Consider the following 23211-nt stretch of genomic DNA (forward strand, 5'->3'; position numbering starts at 1 on the left):
AAAAATCTTCACCCGAACCTCAACAGAGCCCCTAAAGCACGTCCCTCCGCCTCTCTCCACACCTCCATGGCTTTCTATCCAACCTGGTGTCATAACCTCTCTGAAACTCAGTTTCCTTATCTGTCAAATGGGAATAAAGATAGTATTTACCTTATAAGAGTGACTGAAGGTTTAAACAAGATAAGGAACATATTGCATTTCATACAGCACCTGGTGCTCCATAAACGCTTAATAGACCTTAGCTGTTGCCATGATTTTATTATTTTGTAAGTCAGGCGACCAATTCTAAGGAGAGCTGAGTAAATGTCAGGCCCTGTGCCAGGAACCTAGGGTTACTGTATTTGGCCTCAAATAAGTTTAAATCTATTTGTAGACAGAGGAGAAATCAACAACCAATAAAATAGTTCATAAGCAAATAATTTGGCACAGTTTTTCAAAATCTGTCAAAATGCTCAGAAATCTCACTCAGCAACTCTGCCTCTTAAATACAGCCTCACCCCCATTTGCTGCATCCTTGGCTGCTGTTTGGCTGGATAAGCCCGTCACCAACATGTGGAGGGCTGGGCTTTGGGAAACCCACAAGGGCTTCATCTGGCTTTTCCAGCTAGTTCTCTCTTCTATGCCAAGCCAACAGCACCAACACAGTCTAAGCCTCAGCCCTGACTCTCCCATCGCCAGGGGACCAGAGCCTGAGCTCCAGACAGGTTCTGAGGGAGGCAGGGTTGCTGACCAGGAGGTCTTGCAGGGAGGATTGAGAACTTTGTCCCTACCACTGCCCTAGAAGGCTCCTTAGTGGGGGAAGTAAGATGGGGGCGGGCCAGGGGCAAGGGGTGGCCAAAGGCATTTGTGGGAGGGAGGCAGGAGGGACCAACACCGGGACAGGGAGGAGTCAGGAGCCAGGGAACTCAGCCAGCAGACAGGATCAAATTCCTCCTGGGTGAACTCTGAGATAGGTTCTAGAAACTTGCGGGCACAGGAGGCCTGAAGAGGGAAGGAGCCAGAGGCGAAGACCAGCCACTACCTGCAGCCTGGGTCCTCTGGGAAAGGCCAGCAGGCAACAGGGCCAGCGAGAGCCACCTCCCTCAGGGCCCCCTCCTGCCCACCACTCCTTGCCCTTCAGTGCCTGCCTGGAGAGCCACAGAGAGAGAGAAGACCATGGAGTCAGGCAGGACTCAGATAAAGCTTGACCCCAGGTGAGTGAGAGCAGCAGGCCCTAAGCCAGTAGCCAGTTGATAAGGAGCGGTGGCCCCTATGGCTCTGGCCTGTCCCTCCCTCCCTCCCAGGGCCCTTTGGCTCCCAGCACACAGAGTGAGACAGGACTGATAATGGTCTGGCTGTCCATGAGGTCCTCAGGAACACTGTGGGGTTGGGCCAGTGCATGACCCCTCGGAGCCTTGGCTTTGCCCGCCAACTGGAGAAAGAAAGATCCCAGAGGTGGGCACTCTGGGGGGCTTGCACAGGACCCTGAACAGTTGGGGACTCATCCCTGGTGCTAAGGGTCCTAAGGGTGCTAAGCTCTTTCTCTGGGACCCTGCTCTTTCTCCCTAGCCAGCCTCTGGGCTGCTGCCTCAATGGAAGTGGAGAGAATGCACTGTGGGCTTTTTGGACACCATAGCCAGACCTGCCTGTGGCCTGCGTGACAGCCTGCCTGACACCCTAGCCTGGGCCAATTCTCCATTCCCTCAAGACCATTAGGGGAAATAGACAAGCTCCCTGAACCCAGGAGTGTTTGAGGGGGTGTCAAGTAACTGGTGTCCCTTCTGGTACCCTCCCCCTTCCCCAAGTCCCCATATTCTGAAGGCAGACTGATGTCTCTCCAGGTACACGGCAGATCTTCTGGACATACTGAAAACCAACTACAGCATCCCCTCTGCCTGCTTCTCTCTCCCGCCCACCGCAGCCCAGCTTCTGAGAGGTGAGTCAGGGACCCTCCCCAGAGGGAAGTGAAAGGAGGAAATGAGCATCCCAGCGGGAAGTCAGGACAGCTAAGAGGAGCTGAGGAGAGGTGGTCCTGAGCTGGCCAGCCTGGAGAGCCTGGGAGGATGTCTGGAACAGTGTCCATCGTGGTTGAGGCCTTGGAGAAGAGCAACTCCTCACGGAGCCAGTAGGTCAAAAAAGGGACATGACAACCTAGCCCACAAGATAAACTTGCATGTGGGGCCTCCCACAGATCCCAGCCTCAAAGCTCTCAAACTGGGGACACTGCCTGGAGCAGTTTTCAGACCCCAGGGCCATCCAGGGACTCAGGACGGTGCCCGAATGATCCAAGCCCCACAGAATCCCCTTGACGCCTGCACAACAGCCTCCTTGGGAAAGGGCCTGTGTCATTCCAGAGGGGTAGCCGCTAGGAATAAAATTCTTAAAATGTAGATGAACCTGTGAAAGTATTCTGACCCTGCTGGCCCACTAGATCCTATCAATGAACTGCGTTTGAAAGTAAGAGGCAGAGGATGGGACTCAGTTCATTCTCTGGACACCTAAGTCATCGACAGTCAAAAGAATCTAGCACCTTTATAGCAAATGTGGTTCATATCCACGTTGTATTTTGTTTTCCCACTGCATGATTAACTTCCTCTTAGATGTAGATGAAAGGTGTCTTTATGGTATCCTAGATGCTTTCCCAGCCTCCTTCTGATCTCGTCACCTCAAGGAGCAGACGCTCTCTGAACAACAGGATGTGCTCAGCGTGCATCAGGAGGCAGACGTGGACATGGCCTTGGGCAGTATTCAGCCCCGTTTCAGATGCTCTGAACCAGAGCAGATGCCAACTGCCAGAGAGTGTCCAGAGACACCTTGTAGCTGCTCTGTGGTTCGTGCCAGGAGGCAGCTGCCAACTCCAGCTCCAGGGACCCCTTGTTCAGACGGTGCAGCTGGGGGTACAAGTCCTCCCTTGCATCAGTGGTTGTCAAAAGAGGCCGTGTTGTCCCCCAGGGGACTTCTGACAAGGTCTGGAGACAGGTTCAGGTGCCACAACTAGAGGGTGCTCCTGGCATGTAGTGGGCAGAGGCCAGGGATGCAGCCTGGAAACAAAGGAAAGCCCCCACAACAAAGAATTATCTGGGTCAAGTGTCAATAGTGCTCAGATTGAGAAACTCTGCCTTACCCTCTGAAAATGGAGCTCACGTTGCTTTGCTACAAAGTCTGCAAATAGAAGCACCAAGGATGTTCACAGTAGGGAGACCATTCTGGCTCTGGTCGTCGGGTGAGCTGCCTTGTTCCAGGTGGAACTGTTGGAGTTGGGTAGCAAGTGGAGAGTGGAGAGCAGGCAGTGGGCACGGCTGGGGTGGGCATAGAGACTGAATGAGCAGGCAGGTTCCCCAGACACTGAGGAGCTGGATCCGGCAGGAGTCAAGGTTACCGATGGAAAGCAGGTGACAGTTGAGAGGGCTTGGCAGGAAAGCTGGGGCCTGCTGAGCGTCAGGCAGAGGAGCTGTACTTGATCCAGCAGACAGAGGACTCTGAGATTGGGAGGGCCTGGATGGTGCTTTACAACCACTGATCAGTAATCAGGGTGCCTTCAGGGAAGAAAAGTCTTGAGAAGCAGGGTCATAAACGGGAGGTTATTGCCCCAGCCCAGCAAGACAGACAAGAGGCTGAACCAGGGCAAAGTCAGGGAAAGGAAGGGAAGGCTAGGGAACAGGCAAATCAAAGAAAGAGCCGGCAATCTGCTAAATATCTATACAAGGAAGGAAAGTAAAAGAGACTCTAATGATGACTCGGGATCTGGGCAACGTGATGACAGTGCCGGAAACAGGGCGTCAGGAAGAGGCGCCCATTGGAGGATGTGGCGAAACCCCTTCCTCCTTCATTTGTAAATTCTGTTGTTCCTTAAATTAAATGCCATTTAACAAAGAGCTATTCTGGAAGAGCTATTGAACTTTTCAATAATCCGGTTTTGAAATGCCTGTGATATGATTGCAATTATAATCCCTACAGGATTTTTTTTTAATGGACTGATCCAAACATTTATATGGAAGAGTGAAGGGCCAGGAAAAGCCAAGAGAATTTTGAAAAAGCATAAGGAGAGTACCTGCTCTACCAGAGGTTAAAGCTTATACTAAGACTATATTAAATCAATGAGGTACTAACTGTAAGGGGCCTGACAAGTAGACGAATGGAACAGAATAGAGGGCCCGGAACAGACCGCTGCCCACTCGGGGGCTGGCTTTATGAAACGATGCTACACATATCAGGGGGCAGGATGGATTCTCCAAGAAGAGAGGCTGGACAAATGCCTGTCCCTATGGCAAATAAACAAACATGAAAATAGCTCCAAAGTAGCTTTAATCTGGATTAAGTACCTAAATGTAAAATGCAAACATTTTTGTAAAAGAAAATATAGAAAGATATTTTTATGACTAGGAGTAGATAATAATTTCTTAAAACACAAGAAAGAACAAATGATCATGGAGAAGATTGACTGTATAAAGTAAACAAACTTCTGCACAACTGAAAACAACATCAAAAGCCAAACCATAGACCAAGAGAAGATATTTTCAAGCCTCTAAACAATGAAGGAAGAGTAGGCAACATAAGACAAATTACCCAATAAAAACTGGATTAAATATATGAACAGACAATTCAGAGAAGAAGTACCAAAACGGCCAATAAATATACAAAAAGATTATCTATTTTGTTAAGCATTAGGGAACTGTGAATTAAACAATGAAATATCATTTCACTCCTATCTTATAGGCAAAAATAAAAAGCCTGAGATTCCCCAGTGATGGTGAATTGGAGGTGAACTGTGAGCTCTCATAGACTGCTGGTGGGAGTAAAAATTGGTGTAACCACTTTGGAGGGTAATTAGATATCTGTAACACTGAAGATTCTCATCTCCTACACCCAGCAACTCCAGTCCGGCGGGTCCGAACACAGGAACTCCCCTATACACGCCAGGGAGACACATCCATGAATGCTTACTGCAGCATCTGTTTGTAGTGATAAAAAAAACAAAATCATGAAAACAATGTTGAAAAAGCATTTTGCAGGATGGTGCCATTTATATAGACTTTTCAAAGATGCAAAGCAATATCATATGTTGAATATGTACACATTGTAAAAATTAAAACATAATTGGGAAAGATATACACCAACTTCAGAACAGTAGTTACATCTGGGGGGTGAGATCAGGAAGGAGAGAGGATCCGGGAAGTACATACAGGGGGCTTCAGATACGTCTGTAATGTTTTATTTTTCTAAAAATAACTTTTGAAGCAAAATTGGCAATTTGGTAACACTTTAAAATGGATTATGGGGATATTTATGTTTGCTCTATTATTCTCTTTATTTTTGAAATATCTTATAATTTAAAAAATAATTATAAAAATAGTTTTTGAAAAGCTGTGATGAAATGTTAGATGAAAAAACAGAATACAAAACTTTACAGTATGATTGCAGCAATATCCTGCCTGTGCACTTTAACCAGCATATTTTTTAAAACTACTTTTTATTGAGCAAATACTACACGCCAGGTGCTGTGCTGAAAGGTTTAATGAGGAGATGAATAACATGTCTAAGGTCATAGAGCAGAAAGTGGAATTTTACTTTGAACTCAAATGTCTCTGACTCCAGAGCTTACGCTCTTAACCTCCGTGGAAACAAATATGCAAAAATGAAAATAATTTTGGGTTAGGAACTAGCTAGGATTATAACTCATCCTCTGTTTTCAGAATTTTAATGTTCTGATATCGTTTTCATTATTCAAAAAGGTAATCTTCACTATTTCAGAGACAGTGGGAAATGTGCTAGTTGCTAAAGGTATAGTTGTTTTCAAAACGGTCAGCTAGACAAGCATTTCCCAGAGTGTTTTCCTGGAATACGAATCCCGAGGAGTGCTTCGTGAAAACAGAGTCGGCAGAAAAATAAGTTTTGTACAAGCTGTGTTCTATGACATCCTTTTGGAAATTAATAATGCAAATCAGATAAAAATCTCCAGTATGCTTTGCAGGAAAGAAACACGTTTAACTTTGTTTAAGGCATTTCTTTTGTCTAAGGCAGATCCGTAGGCGATAGAACACTTTTGTCCTGTAATATCGATTAAGAAGCAGACAAATACAGTGTGGGACAATCTTCTAAGAAGACAAATGAGTGTGATGGAGCGAGGGGTGGCAGGCTATGGGTGCTCAGGCCCTGCTCTCTCTCAGCTTCTGCGCTGTGGAGGTGCACACAGGAGCCTGTAGATACTGCGGGTACTAGAAAGAGTCGAGTGCCCAAGCCAGCACTCACAAGACGCTGCACAAGCACTTCTGTACTGAACAGTCAGGACATGCCCATCCCCACCTTCATCAACTGAAACAACCCTTTAGGGCTGCATTTGATTGTCTATGTCACTCCACACTCTCTCCCGTATCCATGTGAACACACACCAAGAGTGAGTGTGTGTAATGGTGAAGAATACAGGCTTAGCGTCAGGACCCCTGGGTTTCAATCCAGCTCCTTCATTTCCAGGCTGTGTGACCCTGGGCAAGGTGCTTAACTCTCTCAGCCTAGTTGCCTGGAAAAGCCTATGCAATGGAGATGACAATAGCAATTGTCACGGGGTCATTTCTTTCATTCAAGGAATAGTCACAGACAGTTACTGCTCCAGGCAGTTGGATGGTGGAACGGAGAACAAGCCCCAAAGAGTCCCTGCCTTCGTGGAGCTTACACTATGGTGGGAGGACGGTTGGTGGGGGCAACGTCACACAGGGCCAGGGAGAGGCTAGCTGAGCAGGGACATTGAAGCAGAGAGCTCAGAGATGAGAAGGAGCCAGCCACACGCAGCTCAGGGAGAAAAGCTGAGCAGGCAGAAGCCACCTGGAAAGTCCTGGAGGTGGAAACAGCTCACGTGGTTGCTGGGAGTCTGAAGGAGTGGTAGGGAAATCGGAAACCTCAATCAACAGAGAAGAGAAACCTCAATCAACAGAGAAGAGCTGAGCTGCCCTGACTGAGTTTGGAGAACACAGGGTGTGCGAGAGGGTGAGGAATCAGTCGAGGAGACCTGGGGTCAGAGGCCTGGGGGGAACCAGGAGGACTGCGGTTCTGGGAGTCAAGGGGAGGGGGCTTTTCACGGAGGAGGGAGCAGTCAAGGACAGCGAGGACTGGGAAAGCCTTGATGGCTCGGGAAAGGGTGGTTTCTGCTCTCAGCTCTCACTGAGCTGATGAGGATGAGAGTTGAGTAGGGCGTGGGGGGGCGGGGCAAGGAGAGGCTTCCAGCAGTGACTCCCCCTCCTGACAATGGACATTGGTTTTAACATATCTACTGAATTAATTTTGGTTTCTGCCTATCTGGACTTTATCTTTCTTCTGTATTTTTTTAAAACTAAACATTTTTATTGTAAAAATAATTCAGATTCAGTAAAGTAAATATGAAAATACAGAAAAATAAAAAGAGGAAAAATCATATGTAATCCCACAACTCAGAGATAGGCACTGCAAATATCACAGTGTGATTTTCTTTTTCTATGCTTTTATTTAACATTAGTAGAAATACACTACCTAGAATTTTGTGTCCTGTTTTTATATGCATGACATCATATGAATTTTTTCATATTATTATATATTTGGCAAAATGTGTCCTCTTAAAAAACCATATTTTTTGTTATAAAATACATGTTCATTATAGAATAATTGGAAAAGATAGAAAAAAGTTAGAGGAAAAGATAGAAAACAAGAAGACCAAAACCACCCACAGTCCCACCACCCAAAACAGCATTGCTAATGTTTTTTTTTAAGTATTTCTAGGCATTTTTCTATGAAATGACTTTTTAATGTTTTTATGCTATCAAAGTAATACCACACCTTGGTTAAAAATTCAAATAGTGCAAAAGGGCTACTAACGAAAATCAACAATCACTTGCTCTCTCCATTCCCATTTCTAATCTTCCTCCCTTTTTAGCTGTTGGTTCTTCTGATGGTTACCTTCAAATCACCAATATGTGCACACCATTATTTTCTGGGGTATCAATTTTGGACTTTATCTGTGGTGCCTCTGTGATACATGAGGATTTCTCTCACTTGGGCCAATCTTCTTCCATTCTCTCCATATAATTATGTCAATATTTTTAGTTATTTTTTATAGCAATATAGTATATCTATAGTTTATTTCTTATCCTGCCAATTATGGACAGTATTTGTTGACTTTCCATTTTGTAAGATAGAGATATTAGTGCCCAACTCTTTTCTACCTGTCTCTCCCCAATCAAATCCTTTAAACATAGCTATAATTTTACTGTGCTAATTTTGCATCCTGCTTTGTTTACATAAGGATTTTTTTTGTAGGTATAAATTATATACAGTAAAGGGTAATGATCTTAAGTATATAGTTTCATGAATTTGTACCTATGTGTACATCTGTGAAACCACCACCCAGATCAAGATATAGAACATTTCCAGCATCCAGTAGGGTCTCTCGTATTCCCTCCAGTTAACATTCCTCCAAAGACCACTACTCTAACCTCTATCACCTTTATAGATCAGTTTTCCCTATTCTTCATCTTACATAAACAAAATCAAACCGTACTCTTGTGTCTGGCTTCCTTCACTCATCATTATGTTTTTAAGATTGATCCATTTTGTTGCATGTATTGGCTGTGTGATATTCCATTGTGGGAATATATCACAATTTGTTTATCTGTATCCTTGCTGAAGAACATATGGGCTGTTTCCAGTTTGGGCCATTATGAATAACGCTGCTCTGAACATTCTTTTGGTGTTTATAAGCACTCATTTCTATTGAATGTCTATCCAGGAGTGAAATTTCTGTGTCATAGTGTAGGTATATGTTTAGCTTTAATAGATACTAACAACCTGTTTTCCAAAGTGGTTGCACCACTGCCAACAGCAATGTATGAGAGTTCCAATTGTTCCTCATCCTCACTAGCACTTGGAATCGTCAGTCCTTTTAATTTTAGCCCTTTTGGTGGGTATGGAATGATATCTCACATTTGTATTTCCCTAATGAGTTCTCTGAGCTTGTCTTTTCATTCTCTTAATGGTTTCTTTTGATGAATGGAAATTCTTAATTTTCAGGAAGTCCAATTTATCAATTTTTTTCTTCATGATTATTGCTTTTGTGTCCTATTTTAAAAGATCTTTGCCTATCTCAAAGTCATGAAGATACACTTCTCTGTTTTCCTCTAAAAACTTTATCGTTTTAACTTTCACATTTAGGTGTTTTGTGTGACGTGAGGGAGGTGTCAATGTTCTTTTTTATCCCTCAAAGGATATCCAATTAACCCATGCATCCTTTCTTGAAAAAAATATTCTTTTCCTCTGGAATTGTAGTGGAGACTTTGTCATAAATCAGATGACCATAGATGTGTGGGTCTGTTAATAAGTTTTTTTATTGAGTGCTAATAAGTTTAGAAAAATATTATTACATATTCTTCGCAAAGACTTTTTATGGCGTGCACAAATTTTTCATGCCTGCATAATATTCTATTGGGTAGTTTACTTAATAATTCCAATACTGTTGGACATTTAAGTTGTTTTTAATTTAGGGCTGTTAGTTAATAATATTATAAACATTATCTTTTAATAAAACAAAAATAATATATCACTGTTATTTTGCTCTTCTCTGATTACTAGGCAGGTTGACCATTTTCCCACATGTCCCAAACTGTGTAATATTATTTTCCCATTTATTTGCAAGAGCCTCCTGTTTTTGTTATCAGTTTTCTTTATGTTAATAAAGATCTTAAACTTGAGTACACATTTATTAAAAATGCTTTCCTAGGGGCTGGCCCGGTGGCGTAGCGGTTAAGTTCACGTTCTCCGCTCCGGCAGCCTGGGGTTCACATGTTCGGATCCCAGGTGTGGACCTAAGCACCGCTTATCAAGCCATGCTGTGGCAGGCGTCCCACATATAAATTAGAGGAAGATAGGCACAAATCTTAGCCCAGTGCCAATCTTCCTTAGCAAAAAGAAGATGATTGGCAACAGATGTTAGCTCAGGGCTAATCTTCCTCACCAAAAAAAAAAAAAAAAGCTTTCCTCCAGTTTGTTTGCTGCTTTCTTTTTTTTAACATTCAGAAGTTTAAACTCTTTATACCAAATCTGACCATCATTCTCTTTGTGATTTCTTGGGTTGCTCCTAAGCTTAGGAAGGTCTTCCCTCTCCAAAGCTTTGATGAAGATATAATTCTCTCTCTTTTTCTGTCTCAATTTTTTGTTTGATTTTTAAAGACTTGTCTCTTTAATCTATCTGGAATTATTTTGATACATGGCAGGCTTTATGTGTATCTCTATGATTGTTTTAAATACACATTTTTGTTGTATAAGGGTAAAACTGTGTACAAACATCCTCTGTGATGTTTGTATTTTAAAAGTTTCAAGGAGGAAAAGGTAAAGTCTTTTTTTAATAAAGGACCACAACCCGTTTTTTAATGTTCAAAACTTGCAGGGCCTACTGGAGCAATATCTAGAGAGGTAATTGAGAAAGAGGCAACAGAGCTAAACAGTAACAGCAATGTCACACCGGTAATTTAGTCCCCCGGAGGGCTGTATCCTAACTAAGTAGAGGTGGGTGGAGGAAGGGATGGGTAGAAGGAAAAAAAATAGCACTATCCTGTCTTTTGTGGCCTGTGATAGAAAGCACAAGTTTACCACTGACTTCAGAAGTCCAGCTTGGGAGCTGGATTCCAAGGGCCACCTTCCACCAAGGGCAGGTCCTCTGGACTGGTCACTAGACCTAAGTGTGGTCAGAGGTAAAAGGCTTGGATAAAGCAGAGAGAAAAACGTGTGTCCCAAAATAAGGGCACCAGGATCAATGTGATATTTTTTGACAGATTCACCTTTGTCCTGGATGCTCCTTGTGGTGCCACAAGGCATGACTGACCCAAATGACAACAACTCAAGTCTTTAGTGTGATATGGTCTCTTTCCTTCCTGTTTTGGTTTCAGTGGTAACATCTCTGACTGAGCTGCCCTCAGTCACCAAACTATAGGGCAGACTAGCCAATACCTTCCTCATACCTTACTCCCAATACAATAAGACAATGGACTGGGCTCTGGCAGTCTTCTCCCCCTTCTTCCTCTCATCTAGCCAGTTAGGAGGTAGAAAGGAGAGAGTCTGCCAACTAGGGAAAAGACTTAGATAAGTGAGGGTCTGGGCTTAGTCACGGAGGACACAGAACCCTTTGTTTAAAACTAATTGCTGCATTGGTGAATCACATGTTCAGAAACACATATTGTGACTATATTCATTTTTTCCTGTTAGCAATGGTAAGGCCAGAGGAGCTTCACCAGTGTTTGACCATTATCAGGTGAGCTTGTTAAAAATGCAGATTATGGGGCCGGTCCCAGATCTATTAAAACAGCATCTCTGAGGGCAGGGCCTGGACAGCTACTTTTTAACAACTCCTCAAATGATTGCAATAAACACTAAAAAGAGCTACTGGACCGCATTTAATGTAAGACTAGGTGTGAGGCCAACATGGGTCGAATGTCCTGGGAGTCTTTACTTGTATCCATTTCTCTTTTGTTAAAATTCCTTCGTAATGTCCCAGTTTCACGACATAATTTTTAAAATCAAATTTAAACAGCTCTTAAGTATTCCATTAATTACATTCTGCTCCAGTTACAATGTTAATTGGTCCATGTCTGTTTGTATGACACCTGGCACTGGAGGTAGAAAAGTGAATAGGTCCTGCCGACCTCCTGATTCGAAATTTTTGCTAATTATGTAAAAACTTGTTTGGTGTCTATACCCTGGTTCAGGTAAGCCTTACCATACCTAGAATTATCTGGTCTAGTTTCCCATCCATGCAGAAGAACACTTACTCACGTGTTGGATACTCTAGATCTAAGAAAAAGCCATTCTTCTGCATGGATGAGAGCCTAGACCAGATAATTCTGGATATGGTAAAGCAATTTAGACCCAGATGAGGAAGCCCACATCTGCCTCTCAGTCCTGGTCTTCAGCTCACTGGAGTCTGCCCTCTCTTTCCGCTCTAGCATTGGGCCCTTTGGAAATTGCCCTCACAGTCATCATGACCTTGCTTTCTCTGGGCTCGATCGCCATCTTCCTGGAGGACGCTGTCTACTTGTACAAGAACACCCGTTGCCCCATCAAGAGGAGGACTCTGCTGTGGAGCAGCTCTGCACCCACGGTGAGGGCCCTGTAGCTGCCCTTTGGGAGGGATTGAAGAGGAGGCAGGGACCATTTTGAGAATTCCTCTAAACTCAACAATTCAAGTCAGCAAAGGGTTGCCTGCCTCTACCACCTTAGGGTGGGGGTTGTAATCTGATCTCCATTTGCGGTCAAGACTCCATGCTTGGAAGGCCAACAGGCAGTGGGATGGAGTGTTTGAATTCCTAGAGCCACAGAGCCAGCTGGAGAAACTGCTCAACCTTCCAGCAGCCCCACTCACTACTCCCCTGCCACAGTATTGCTGTTAAAAGCAAGCTTCCTTCCTGTACAGGCAAGTGGTGGTTCCTCAGAGTATAAGAGGGAAAGAGGGCCGGCCCCGTGGCTTAGCGGTTGGGTGCACGCACTCCGCTGCTGGCGGCCCGGGTTCAGATCCCAGGCGTGCGCCAACGCACCACTTCTCCGGCCATGCTGAGGCCGCGTCCCACACACAGCAGCTGGAAAGGATGTGCAGCTATGACATACAACTATCTACTGGGGCTTTGGGGGGAAAATAAGTAAATAAATAATATTAAAAAAAAAAAAGAGGGAAAGAATTTTTTTCCACATGGTCATACTCAGCTCTACTCTTACATTGTAGGCCTTTTTAACTCATTCCCACAGCCATTATATAGGCCTTTAGCTTGCTCCTAGGCCATCAGATTGGACTTCTGTTTCCTTGTGGTGAGCTCTGTGTATCTGTTTGGGGTGGAGAGTGGAGTCCTTGAGGTCCTTTCCTGCCAGATGACATCTGCCTGGGCCATCTCAAGTAATCAGAGATGCTCTAATAACATGAGATGTTCAAAAGGAAGTGCTGGATCTTGATCCATTTACTCCTAAGGGTGAACTTACCTACTCCTACCCCAGGGATATAGGATAAGACAGTCTTTAAAAGAGCCCCTGTCTCAAGGTGACTTACTGTCTCAAACCCTAGACATAGAAGGAACTGACAGCTAAATTAAAAAAATTTTTTTTAATTAGTTGATTTAATTAGTTATTTTTCCAGCCGGCCCCTTCTAAGTAATGGTGCCTCCAATGTTTAGGTTTTGCTTCCTTGGGCCCTTGCCACAAAAGGTCGAGAGGGCGAGCACAAAGTCTCCTTCCTTGCTCTAACTGGCTTCTTGCTCCTCTCCAAGCAGGTAGTGTCTGTGTTCTGCTGCTTTGGTCTCTGGGTCCCTCGTTCCCTCACGCTCGTGGAAATGGCCATAATCTCGTGAGTGTCCTGGCCCACCCGCAGCTCTGGGCCCAGTATCCTTCTGGCATCCCCTTCTGCTCCCCATTCACCCAGGACTAGAGTCTGTGTCTCCTTTTATCCCCCTACCCCTTCCATAAATCCCTGCAAACCAATCAATTGATCACGAATCTAGCCCTTTCCAACTTGTGCTACTCCGGGTCTCTTGAACTTCTGGTTCTGCTCTTCCTCAGCCACCATTTCGTTCCCACAGTCTGAAATTCCCCTCTTTCCAGGCGCCTGGACTCTGTCCTCTCTCTCACTCCTCTTGGGTCACACATTCAGAATGCCTAGTCCCTACCACGATCCCCTCAGTGAGCCCCACCTCTCCCTGCTCCCTTTGCAGTCTATCTTTCTTTGGTAGCAAAAGGTGTTCCCTCAGCTGGCTGCCGCCTCCCATCTGTGCACTCCAGTCCCACCTCTCCCCCTGCTCCTGCTCCAGATTTTACTCGGTGTGCTTTTACCTGCTGATGATGGCCATGGTGGAAGGCTTTGGGGGGAAGGAGGCAGTACTGAGGACATTGAAGGACACCCCGATGATGATCCACACAGGCCCCTGCTGCTGCTGCTGCCCCTGCTGCCCCAAACTCATGCTCACCAGGTAAGGCGGGAGGGAGAGGCATGCTTGAGGAACAGGTTAGCCTCTTCCTGCACTTTCCCAACAGCCTCTGCTGGCTCTCTCAGCCCTGCTTCAAGCCTGTTGGGATTAGGCTTGTATAGAACAAAACCAATGATGAAAGGGTGGGCATCTCACACCAGGACCCATATACTGGGCACCCACCCAGGGGTAAGGGGAGCAGAGGAAGAACCCCAAAGTTCCCATCACTTAAGCTCTCTGCCCCCTACAAACTTTAGTCACACAGAGCAAACTGGACTTTGGGCTATTTACTTGCCCATTTTGCCCCTTTTGATTAATGAAGTTGGGTCAACACTCTGATAGTTCTTACTCAGAAGGCAGCACTCTGATCTGGAGGTGAGTGGGAGGCAAGATGAAGGGTTCCTAATGCTCTCAATATTCTTGCTTCTTCCTATGTTCCCATTCATGTAACCGTTTTGGTATCTATGATGGCAGCCAAGCCTCAGCCCTGGAGCCCAGTGAGGGAGCTGAGAGTTATCTTCTTGGGGTGGGTAGTTTGTGGGTTCATGTTCCTAACCCTCTTCTCCCTTCAGGAAGAAGCTTCAGCTGCTGATGTTGGGCCCATTCCAGTATGCCTTCTTCAGGATAACAATGGGCCTGGCGGGCCTGTTTCTTATCCCTGATGGCATCTATGACCCAGCAGATGTAAGCCAGGAGTAAGGGGCAGCAAAGTCCAAGACTCATTTAGTACCTCTGAGCTCTAGAAGGAATAGCTGGAGCCAACATCCCCTGATACAAGGCCCCAGGGTCAGCGTAGTTGTGGAAAAGTATAGACTCGGGGACTCTGGTGGGGAGAGAGGAGACCGGAATACGCCAAGGCTTTGGGGCCTTTTTTATTACCTTTCCTACCATGGGACAGGAGAAATAAAAGGAGAAGAACGGGGCTTGCCTCCCTCACTGACTACTTTCTGATCTGACAATAGATTTCTGAGAAGAGCACAGCTCTGTGGATCAACACCGTCCTTGGCATGTCCACCCTGTTGGCTCTCTGGTCCCTGAGCATCATTTTCCGTCAAGCCAGGCTGCACCTGGGTGAGCAGAACATGGGAGCCAAATTTGCTCTGTTCCAGGTAACTATACCCTGGGAGAAAAAAGATGCTTAATAATAGAGCTACAAATAATTGGGGTTAGGAGGTGAGACTAATAAAGGCTAAAAGCAGGTGTGGGAATCTTCTTAGGCCTTAAGTTTCCTGTGCCATTTGGAAAACGATCCTGCCACTTCTCAGTTTTTGCTTTTCTGTGCTGTAATACTTTCCTGGGGCTGCCATAACAAAATACCACAACCTGGGTGGCTTAAACAACAAAAATTTGTTGTCTCAGTTCTGGAGGCTAGAAGACAAAATCAAGACGTCAGCTGGGTCATGCTCCCTCTGAAACCTGTAGGGGAGAAGCCTTCCTCGCCTCTTCCTAGCTTCTGGTGGCGGCCAGCATTCCTTGGCGCTCCTTGGCTTGCAGCTGCATCACTTCGATATCTGCCTTCATCGTCACGTGGCCTTCTCCCGTCATGTATCTGTGTCTTACGTCTCTTTTCCTCTTCTTATAAGGACATCAGTCATCTTGGAATAAGGACCCTACTCCAGCATGACCTCATCTTAACTAGTTACATCTAATTAGTTAAGCAAAACATGATGCTGTTTTGAAATAAGGTCACATTCTGAGGTATTGGGGGTTAGGACTTCAACATCTCTGTTTGGGGCACACAATTCAACCCCATAACACATATATTATCAAACCTTAAATTCTTCTACGTTTGCTTTTTTCTCTTTTCTTTTGTACCCAGTACTTCCTAAAGCCCTTTAATTCATCACCACCAGCAGCACCAGCATTATCGCAGCTACAACTATGAACTACCTACACCATGTGCTAGGAACTTTCTATACATTACATTTAAATTTTCACAATAATCTTAGGAGTCATTATTATTTCTGTTTTACAAATGAGGAAACTGAGACCCAGAGATGTCATGGAACTTGCTTAAAGGCACGTAGGGATGGGGCCAGAAATTAGTTAAATCTAAACTCCCCAAACCCACATTCTTTCTTAGCACACTGCCTCTTCCTCTTCACACCTCTTCTGAAAGTTCTATCAAAGGCACATTTGTTCACTTTTTATACTTTTCATTCTCTAAACCCAAAGATAACTTTTCCACCAAATGCAATGACTTCTAGCCCAATCTTGTTTTCCTTCTCTCTTCATTCTTTCTGTCTTCTTGCTGGGCCCATCTCCTGTTCCCAAGGTATAACAGCTGCTTTATAGTTAAAAGAGTGATTTCACATAAATTCTCATTTGATCTAAGCAGATGCCTCTGGAATGTGAATTTCCAGGCACACAGTAGGTAGAATTGAAGGGGCTATGGGAAGAGAGAGGAAAGAGCCTGAAATGGAGTCAGGGACTGAAGGACAGAAAGGATCTGGACCCCAGAAGCACTTAGGATCAGGCCACAGGGTAAAAGCCCTGTGATTGCCCCATGGTTACTGTGGGGAAGCCTGGAAAAGCAGAGTCTGCCTAGAAGAGGCTGTTGCTCCAGGAAAGTATACTCAGGGAAGGCAAATACTAAGACAAATGGTGCTCCTGGGGCCTCTGGACAGAGATTTTCTTTTTCTTTTATTTTTTTTTTGGTAAGGAAGATTGGCCATGAGCTAACATCCATTGCCAATCTTCCTCTTTTTTTGCTTGAGGAAGAGTAACCCTGAGCTAACATCTGTGACCATCTTCCTCTATTTTGTACGTGGGACGCTGCCACAGCGTGGCTTGATGAGCAGTGCATAGGTCTGTGCCTGGGATCTGAACCTGCGAACCCCGGGCTACCAAAGCAGAGTGCCTGAACTTAACCACTACGCCACTGGGCTGGCCCCCTCTTCTTTTTTTTTTTTTTTAATTGTGGTATAATACACATAAAATTTACCACTTTAACCATTTTTAAGTGTACAATTCAGTGGCATTAAGTGCATTCATCCATCACCACCATCCATCTCCAGAACTTTTTCATCTTCCACACAAAAACTCTGTACCCATTAAACACTAATTCCTCTTTTCCCCCCTCTCCCTAGCCCCTGGCATGGCCAAGATTTTTTCAAAGGGCACTTTAATGGTTCATTGTCCACCATTCTAGGAGCAGGGATCTCAGATACTTGAGCTAGATGGAATGACTCTTCTCTAATTATCCACGCTTTTCACCCATTAAGTGCTCATTAGTAGCCATAGCTGAGATATGGAAATAAACATGAACCCCCAATCAGTTCTTGTTGTTTCTTCTCAGGAGCTCTCAAAAAATATTGGGTAGAAGACAAGATTGTAATTTGCCTAAAGGTTAAAACTCCACAAAATTTTAATCAAGTGTGAGTCTCGACCCTCTGTAACTGCACAGATCTAAAGGTCGGCCAAATGCACAGTGAAAGGACAAGCACAGCAGTGGGCCAGCCGGCCTCAGCGCCATGGGTGCTGGGCCCACCCTGCCCTAGCTTCTCTTTTCTGTTTACAGGCACTCCTCATCCTGAGTGCCCTGCAGCCAGCCATCTTCTCAGTCTTGGCCAACAGCGGGCAGATTGCTTGTTCGCCTCCCTTTTCCCCTAAAATCAGGTCTCAAGGTGAGCACACAGGGGATCCTATCCCATTCCAGGATGGGCAAGGGGGGAGGGTCAGGGAAGAGAGGACCTTAGAACAGAGGTTGGGACAGCCTGGTTTCTGCTCAAAATACTCAGAAAGGGATCTCCAAGAAATCCCAGCAGAGGCTTTAAGGAGACTATGACTTCTTTGATCACACAGAAGAGAGCTGCTATCCCATAGCTTGAGGCCAGCCCTGATGGCCAACCCAGGAAGTCATGGGTACAATCCTTAGCTCCTGGGAGAAGAATGGGTATGGTTGGGAAGCAGAAGGTCATGCTGATAAAACACACAAAAGAAACGAGGTTTCATGCTAGCCTCAGATTGCAGAAGGTAGAGAGCCAAGTTCTATTTCTGCCTCTACCATTAACCTGTTATATTACTTATGACAACTTAATATCTGTAGGTCCCGGTTTGAGGATAAATTGGAGAAAGTGTTGTTCAACTCATATGCAAGGGCTGCTGGTGGGATACTACCTCTATAATTTAGCATAACCTACATTATATTTCACCCTATGCTCCAGTGATGAATTGCCACCTCCTCATACTGGAAACTTTTCTGCTAACTGGGCTGACACGAATCTATTACCGAAGGAAAGATGACAAGGTTGGATATGAAACTTTCTCTTCTCCGGACCTGGATTTGAACCTCAAAGCCTGAGGTGGATGGCTTGGACAATGAAAGAGACACTGTACTCATTAGACGAGCAAGAGATTTCTTCACTGTCCCTTAACCTTGACCAAATGGGGAAGGATTCCATTGTCAGCACAAAATGGCAGATTACCTTTGACTATAGACATGAAGATGAATTATGCAATAGGATGAAATTGTTTTGGATCTTGCCTGGGGAAGGTATTTTAAGTTTTATAATAAAAAAACAGGATGGGTTTAAAACTCTACAACTGGGCACATTGCCTCTGTGGGTGCCACTATTAGCCCTTAAAGCCTCTATATTGAAAGGTCACTCTGAGCTTTCCCAAAGCAAATGAAAAGGGAAAGAGTATATGGTAGTTCGTCTGGTATAAGAACTGAGTAGAACTCAGCAAGGCAAAACAGTACAAGCCCCAAGTCTCAAAGAAATAAAGCTTCTGAAGAACAGATGGAAGGTGCTCTTTCTCTTACAGATGTGTCGTTGGGGTACTGATGACACCAGACCTGGAAGATCTAGATCAGCCTCCATTTGTGGGACAACAGCTTTTTGAGTCTTCTGCGCCAAGATGCAAAAGGAATCCCCCAACAATATGGTCATGGAGCTTGATTTTGAGGACAAATATTAGGATGCAAATGCAAAAGAACTGAGAGTACAGGTAAAAGCCCCAAACACATGAAATGTATCACACATGTATACCAGGTCAAAAACAAAGGGAATGAACTTCAGGTAAAACCACATTGCCTTTATTTGGCTAAATGACAAAAGCCAATGTAACTCTGAACAAATTAATAACACTCAGACAGGAAAACAATATACTCAACACTGACTGAAGAAAATGTCCCTGTAGACGCTGGCACTGGTGATGGGGCTAACATTCACGCCACGGCCAGCATTTCTTTCCCAGACTCGTTTTTGCGGGTTCCTCAATACAAAACAACCCAACTAATCAAGTCTGTGTTCAAAACAGTCAGTGCCTCCAAAAGAAGGGTGGGAAAGCCCACTTTATACCTAAAGGAACACAACTTGAGTCATCCTAACGTTCAACTTAGTACTTTTGTTTTCTACCCCAGTCTGAGTACTAACATAAAACTTTAGCAGACAGAATATCTTCTTTCTTTTAAAGAAAATTAACATTTAATAGTTTAATCCCAAGAACACGTTCTGCTTATTTGGAAAATTAGAAGCTAGGGACCACTCTTTATCCCATGACAATCTATTCTATAAGAGAAGACAAGAACAATCATTGTATGACTTTGAAAAATATAGCCTTTAAAAATACTTATATTGGTAAGCTTAAAAAAAATACCATTAATTAAAAACATCGTTATGGAGGCCTTTTTTCCTGCCTGTAGTGGTTCAACTTCTGGTGAGACTGTGTGCTGACAGAAAATGAGAAGCTATGGCTTTTAGGAAATTAAAGAAAAGCAGCAAAATATAATCGATTTGGAAAGATTTTAGATAAGGGATCTGGAACCAGATTAAAAAGGAAATGAGCTCCAGGGGAGAAAAAAAAAAAAAAGCTACCCACAAATCAAGATATTCCAGAAAGACAGTAATAAAAACACTATGAAAAACCATTGTAGAGAGACTATCCAGAGACTGCCTGACTGGCTGTGGTCTCAAGTAAAATAAGAAAAATGCAACTCAGGTGCTGCCTAAGAAGTTATCAGTGATCACAAAAGGTCAAAAGTTCTCTTGACCTCCTCCATATTTTCTCTTCTCTTCAGCATTTCAACCTCCTCACATCCCCAACCTTCTTACCCAAGCCTCAGCAAAATAATGGTCTTTGGCTCCAGCTATCAGAAGCAGCTGCAGCAGTACAAATGATCCATTTCTATTCCTCTAAAGTTTCAACCTCTATTCTTCAGTTCTACTGTGTCTAGTGTATGAAAAGAGCAAACTTCCTGCTCAGCCCATCTCAAGGTAACTGCTGAAATGGCACCTCTTCAGCACCAGCTACAGGGCTTCAGTCTCCATTCTCCTTCTATCTTGCAGGCAGAGGCTCCAAGGCCAACCAACTTTTAAGGCTCTCCCATCTCTGCCACATTTGGCCTATTCAGGCTGACTGCTTTGTGCATGGATTCAGAGAAATAGCTCCACAGCCTCAAACATTAATATTAGATTTACAGATCACAGGCATGGTCATGGTATGCAAACCTCTAACCTCATTTAATTAGGCACAAATATCAAATAATGCATCATCCTAACAGCTTCCTCTATCCACTCATCCTTATCCAGCACCTAGGATCACATTCATCCCAAAGTATCTAACATGCCACACCATAAAAGTTTTGCTGTAAGTCAAAATTATTTGAAGATATACTAGTGTTAGGAGACTGAGGCAGTAGAGGCTCACCAAAAGGGGCAAGAGAGTTTTTCAGGAACACATGCACAGGCTGGCCCCAGCAGTCTCACAGAGCTTATCAGCCTGGAGGTCATATTCCAAGGGCAGGGCATGCCAAAAGCAGCCCATTGACAGAGCAGAGCAGGCCCCAAACATTTGGGACCTAGACATGACATACACTTGAGAGGAGTGACTGCAGGGAGGAAAACCACATTCTAGGCATCTCCCTTTCCAAATACACTTGGATAACATGTGTACTTTGAGGGAACAAGTAAGTGGGCTTCAGTGGTGACTGCATCGCGTTTCTATACCAGGGAGAATAAGACAAAAACAGGCAGAATTCCAAGAGGGAAGACTGAAGCAGAAAAGTTAAAATATGTGATCATATGAAGCTGGGTAATATAAGAAAACATTAACTCCAACTGTTTCAAAAAAAGGATTCCAAGCCAAAGCTCGTGTAAACTAGATTTGATAGTAAAGATAGCACTTCATGAAGAGAGTTAGAAATGTAGTTTTCATAGGCCATCAGGACAAGAGGTTTCCCCCTCTTTGTCCCTCTACTCTGTCATACTCTGACTCTCTGGGTGATCTGAGTTTTAAGGACGTAGGTAGTCCTGCTGTGCAGGCAGGCAGTGATTCTAGCCTTTGACCCTTAGGCAGAAGAGTAGGTTTTATCAGAAAGTTTTTATGAAGGGGACTATGAGATCCTCATAGCCCTAGCAGAGAGGCAAGAAAAGATGAAATGTGGTTTTCTTAGCTGAAAACACTAAAACTTCACCCCCACAAGGGGTATTTATGAGTGACGGGGTGGGGCTTGGACATAAGCAATTTTCCCCTGAACCCAGCTACAGGATTATTGATGGATGATGATCTGTGAGGTCATGTAGCTGTAGGATGCTGGAGGTTTAAATGAGCTCATGCTCAACAGCAAGTGTTAGGTTTCAGCATTCTCTGATGTGAAATTGAAGAGGTGAATCCCCCTGGGCAACGTTAATAGGGGAGGTAGAACCATAACCACCAGGCACACATGGAGAGGGAGAGACCCTACCATACTCTTGTAATGTGAACCCATGCTTTGTGGCCTGCTGGAGGGGCAGTGAAGGGAAGTCTCTGCCAGCTGCAACTCTGAGGAAAAGAAACACTGCATGGAGCACTGGTTCCAGTTAAGAACATTCTTAAGAGGGGCAGAGGTCAAGATAAGGCTTTAGAAAGGGGGGTTGTTTACTTACACTTTTGTGTCTATGTTCTGTGCACATCTCTCCAAATGTTCAATATGGCTATGAGCAACATGGATTAACAGATCATGTTCAAACTGCAGACATTTACAAAGTATTCTTTGTAAAAAGCTAGGTAATAAGCACTGAAATAGCAGTAGCAGGGCCAGAGACTTACTCCCAGCAGAAAAATTAATCTAAACTGACTTGGTATATGATTGAGTATTGTTCCACTCCCCTCCTCAATCACAGTAACCCAGAAAGTGTTCCTTCCTTTAAAAGTAGATTGCAGAAAAGAGATTGACAAGAGCTCCCAAATAACTGGGCAAGACATTTTCTGAGAAGATGAACACAGCAGAAAAGCTGCAGCTGATGCCATGTGGTCTGGTTCCATCCCCATCAGTGTCTTCATGGACCCCCTTGGGTCCAACAAGAAACTCCTCAGGGAGTAAGAAAAGTTAGGCTCAGATCTCCTTCTTCCCACAGCCACATTGACACATGTATCAGCAGTACATTTAGAGGATTTGTGACTGTAACTCAGCTTTTAGCTTTTCTTTAAGGTAACCAAAATTATGATATTTCCCCCCCAAAATCATCCATCAGCATGGCTCATTGCTTGAAGGATTTGGCAAGCCAGTTTGCCTCAGAAGAAGAGGCAAACACCACAGTGTATCAGGAAGAAAAGGTCTCTGGGTATTATACCACTTCCTCTGCCCACTCCTCAAGGGCAAAAAATTAGTTCTCCTTACTATATTTGAAAGATTAATTTTTAAAAAATTAATAAAAATGACAATTTCCCTGTCAAGATCACATGAACATAAACAGTAAAGCAAAGTCCATGGGGAGAGTATATGGATGCAGAACAGGCTTCTAAGGTGTAGTCAGCCTCCTTCTTGGTATGGGTGGGTGATGTCTCTTGGAGGACGCGCTGTCTGGTCTCCTCATCCTAGGTCCTCTTGCCCCAATTGTCTTTCGTTTGTAGCTGTCCTTACGTTTAGTGTTGGGATCACAATTTGGAATTCAACAAAGAGCTTCTGAAGGTGATGGGGCAGAGGGAGGGGAGAGGAAAGGAGGGATGAAAAATTAGTCTTCTTCATCCTCACTGATATCATAGGCTGCAGCCTTGTGCCTGGAGAGGTTTGTTGGGGAGGAAGGTGGGGAAGTCTTGCCAGAGAAGGGCCATCGGAAAGAGGGGGAGGGGGAGCGTTCACGAGTGGGGCTGCTGCTGGGACTCTGCTTTGGACTGATGGCCTGCAGCATCCGGCCTTTCCCCTCTTTCAGCATATGTTTCTGAGGAGACCAAAAGGAAGAGTTAGGAAAAAACCTATGGATCCTACTAAATCACCACTAGAGGATCTAAGACTTCAAATTACCATGAGTGCTCTCTGCAATGTCAAAAGTGATCAAGCCAGAAGAGGGAC

General features: G+C 44.4%; 2 protein-coding genes across 6 annotated transcripts in view; one reads left to right on the forward strand and one right to left on the reverse strand.

The window, feature by feature from the left end:
- Window positions 1-1155: 1155 nt before the first annotated feature.
- On the forward strand, window positions 1156-18282 carry SLC51A (solute carrier family 51 subunit alpha). Its single transcript, XM_058556018.1, has 9 exons — window positions 1156-1193; window positions 1821-1915; window positions 11937-12091; window positions 13248-13321; window positions 13782-13940; window positions 14510-14621; window positions 14900-15046; window positions 17458-17563; window positions 18104-18282. Exons 1-9 carry the CDS (start codon window positions 1156-1158, stop codon window positions 18238-18240), a joined length of 1023 nt encoding a protein of 340 aa, XP_058412001.1. The 3' UTR covers window positions 18241-18282.
- Window positions 18283-18953: 671 nt separating this feature from the next.
- Window positions 18954-23211, reverse strand: part of PCYT1A (phosphate cytidylyltransferase 1A, choline) — a 36939-nt gene continuing 32681 nt past the window's right edge. For all 5 annotated transcript variants that reach the window (XM_058556015.1, XM_058556017.1, XM_058556016.1 and 2 more), the window contains one exon: window positions 18954-23080. In XM_058556015.1, the coding sequence (XP_058411998.1) occupies window positions 22874-23080 (207 nt within the window). In that variant the 3' untranslated portion in view covers window positions 18954-22873. The remainder of the gene's footprint in view (window positions 23081-23211) is intronic.

This window comes from Diceros bicornis, chromosome 15, assembly GCF_020826845.1.
Source record: "Diceros bicornis minor isolate mBicDic1 chromosome 15, mDicBic1.mat.cur, whole genome shotgun sequence".
NCBI classification, from domain to species: Eukaryota; Metazoa; Chordata; class Mammalia; order Perissodactyla; family Rhinocerotidae; genus Diceros; species Diceros bicornis.

Coding starts and splice junctions, on each gene's coding strand:
- SLC51A (XM_058556018.1), top strand. CDS start 1,156: ATGGAGTCAGGCAGGACTCAGATAAAGCTTGACCCCAG. Junction 1,916..11,936: donor CGCAGCCCAGCTTCTGAGAG/GTGAGTCAGGGA, acceptor TTTCCGCTCTAG/CATTGGGCCCTTTGGAAATT. Junction 17,564..18,103: donor CCCTAAAATCAGGTCTCAAG/GTGAGCACACAG, acceptor CCTATGCTCCAG/TGATGAATTGCCACCTCCTC.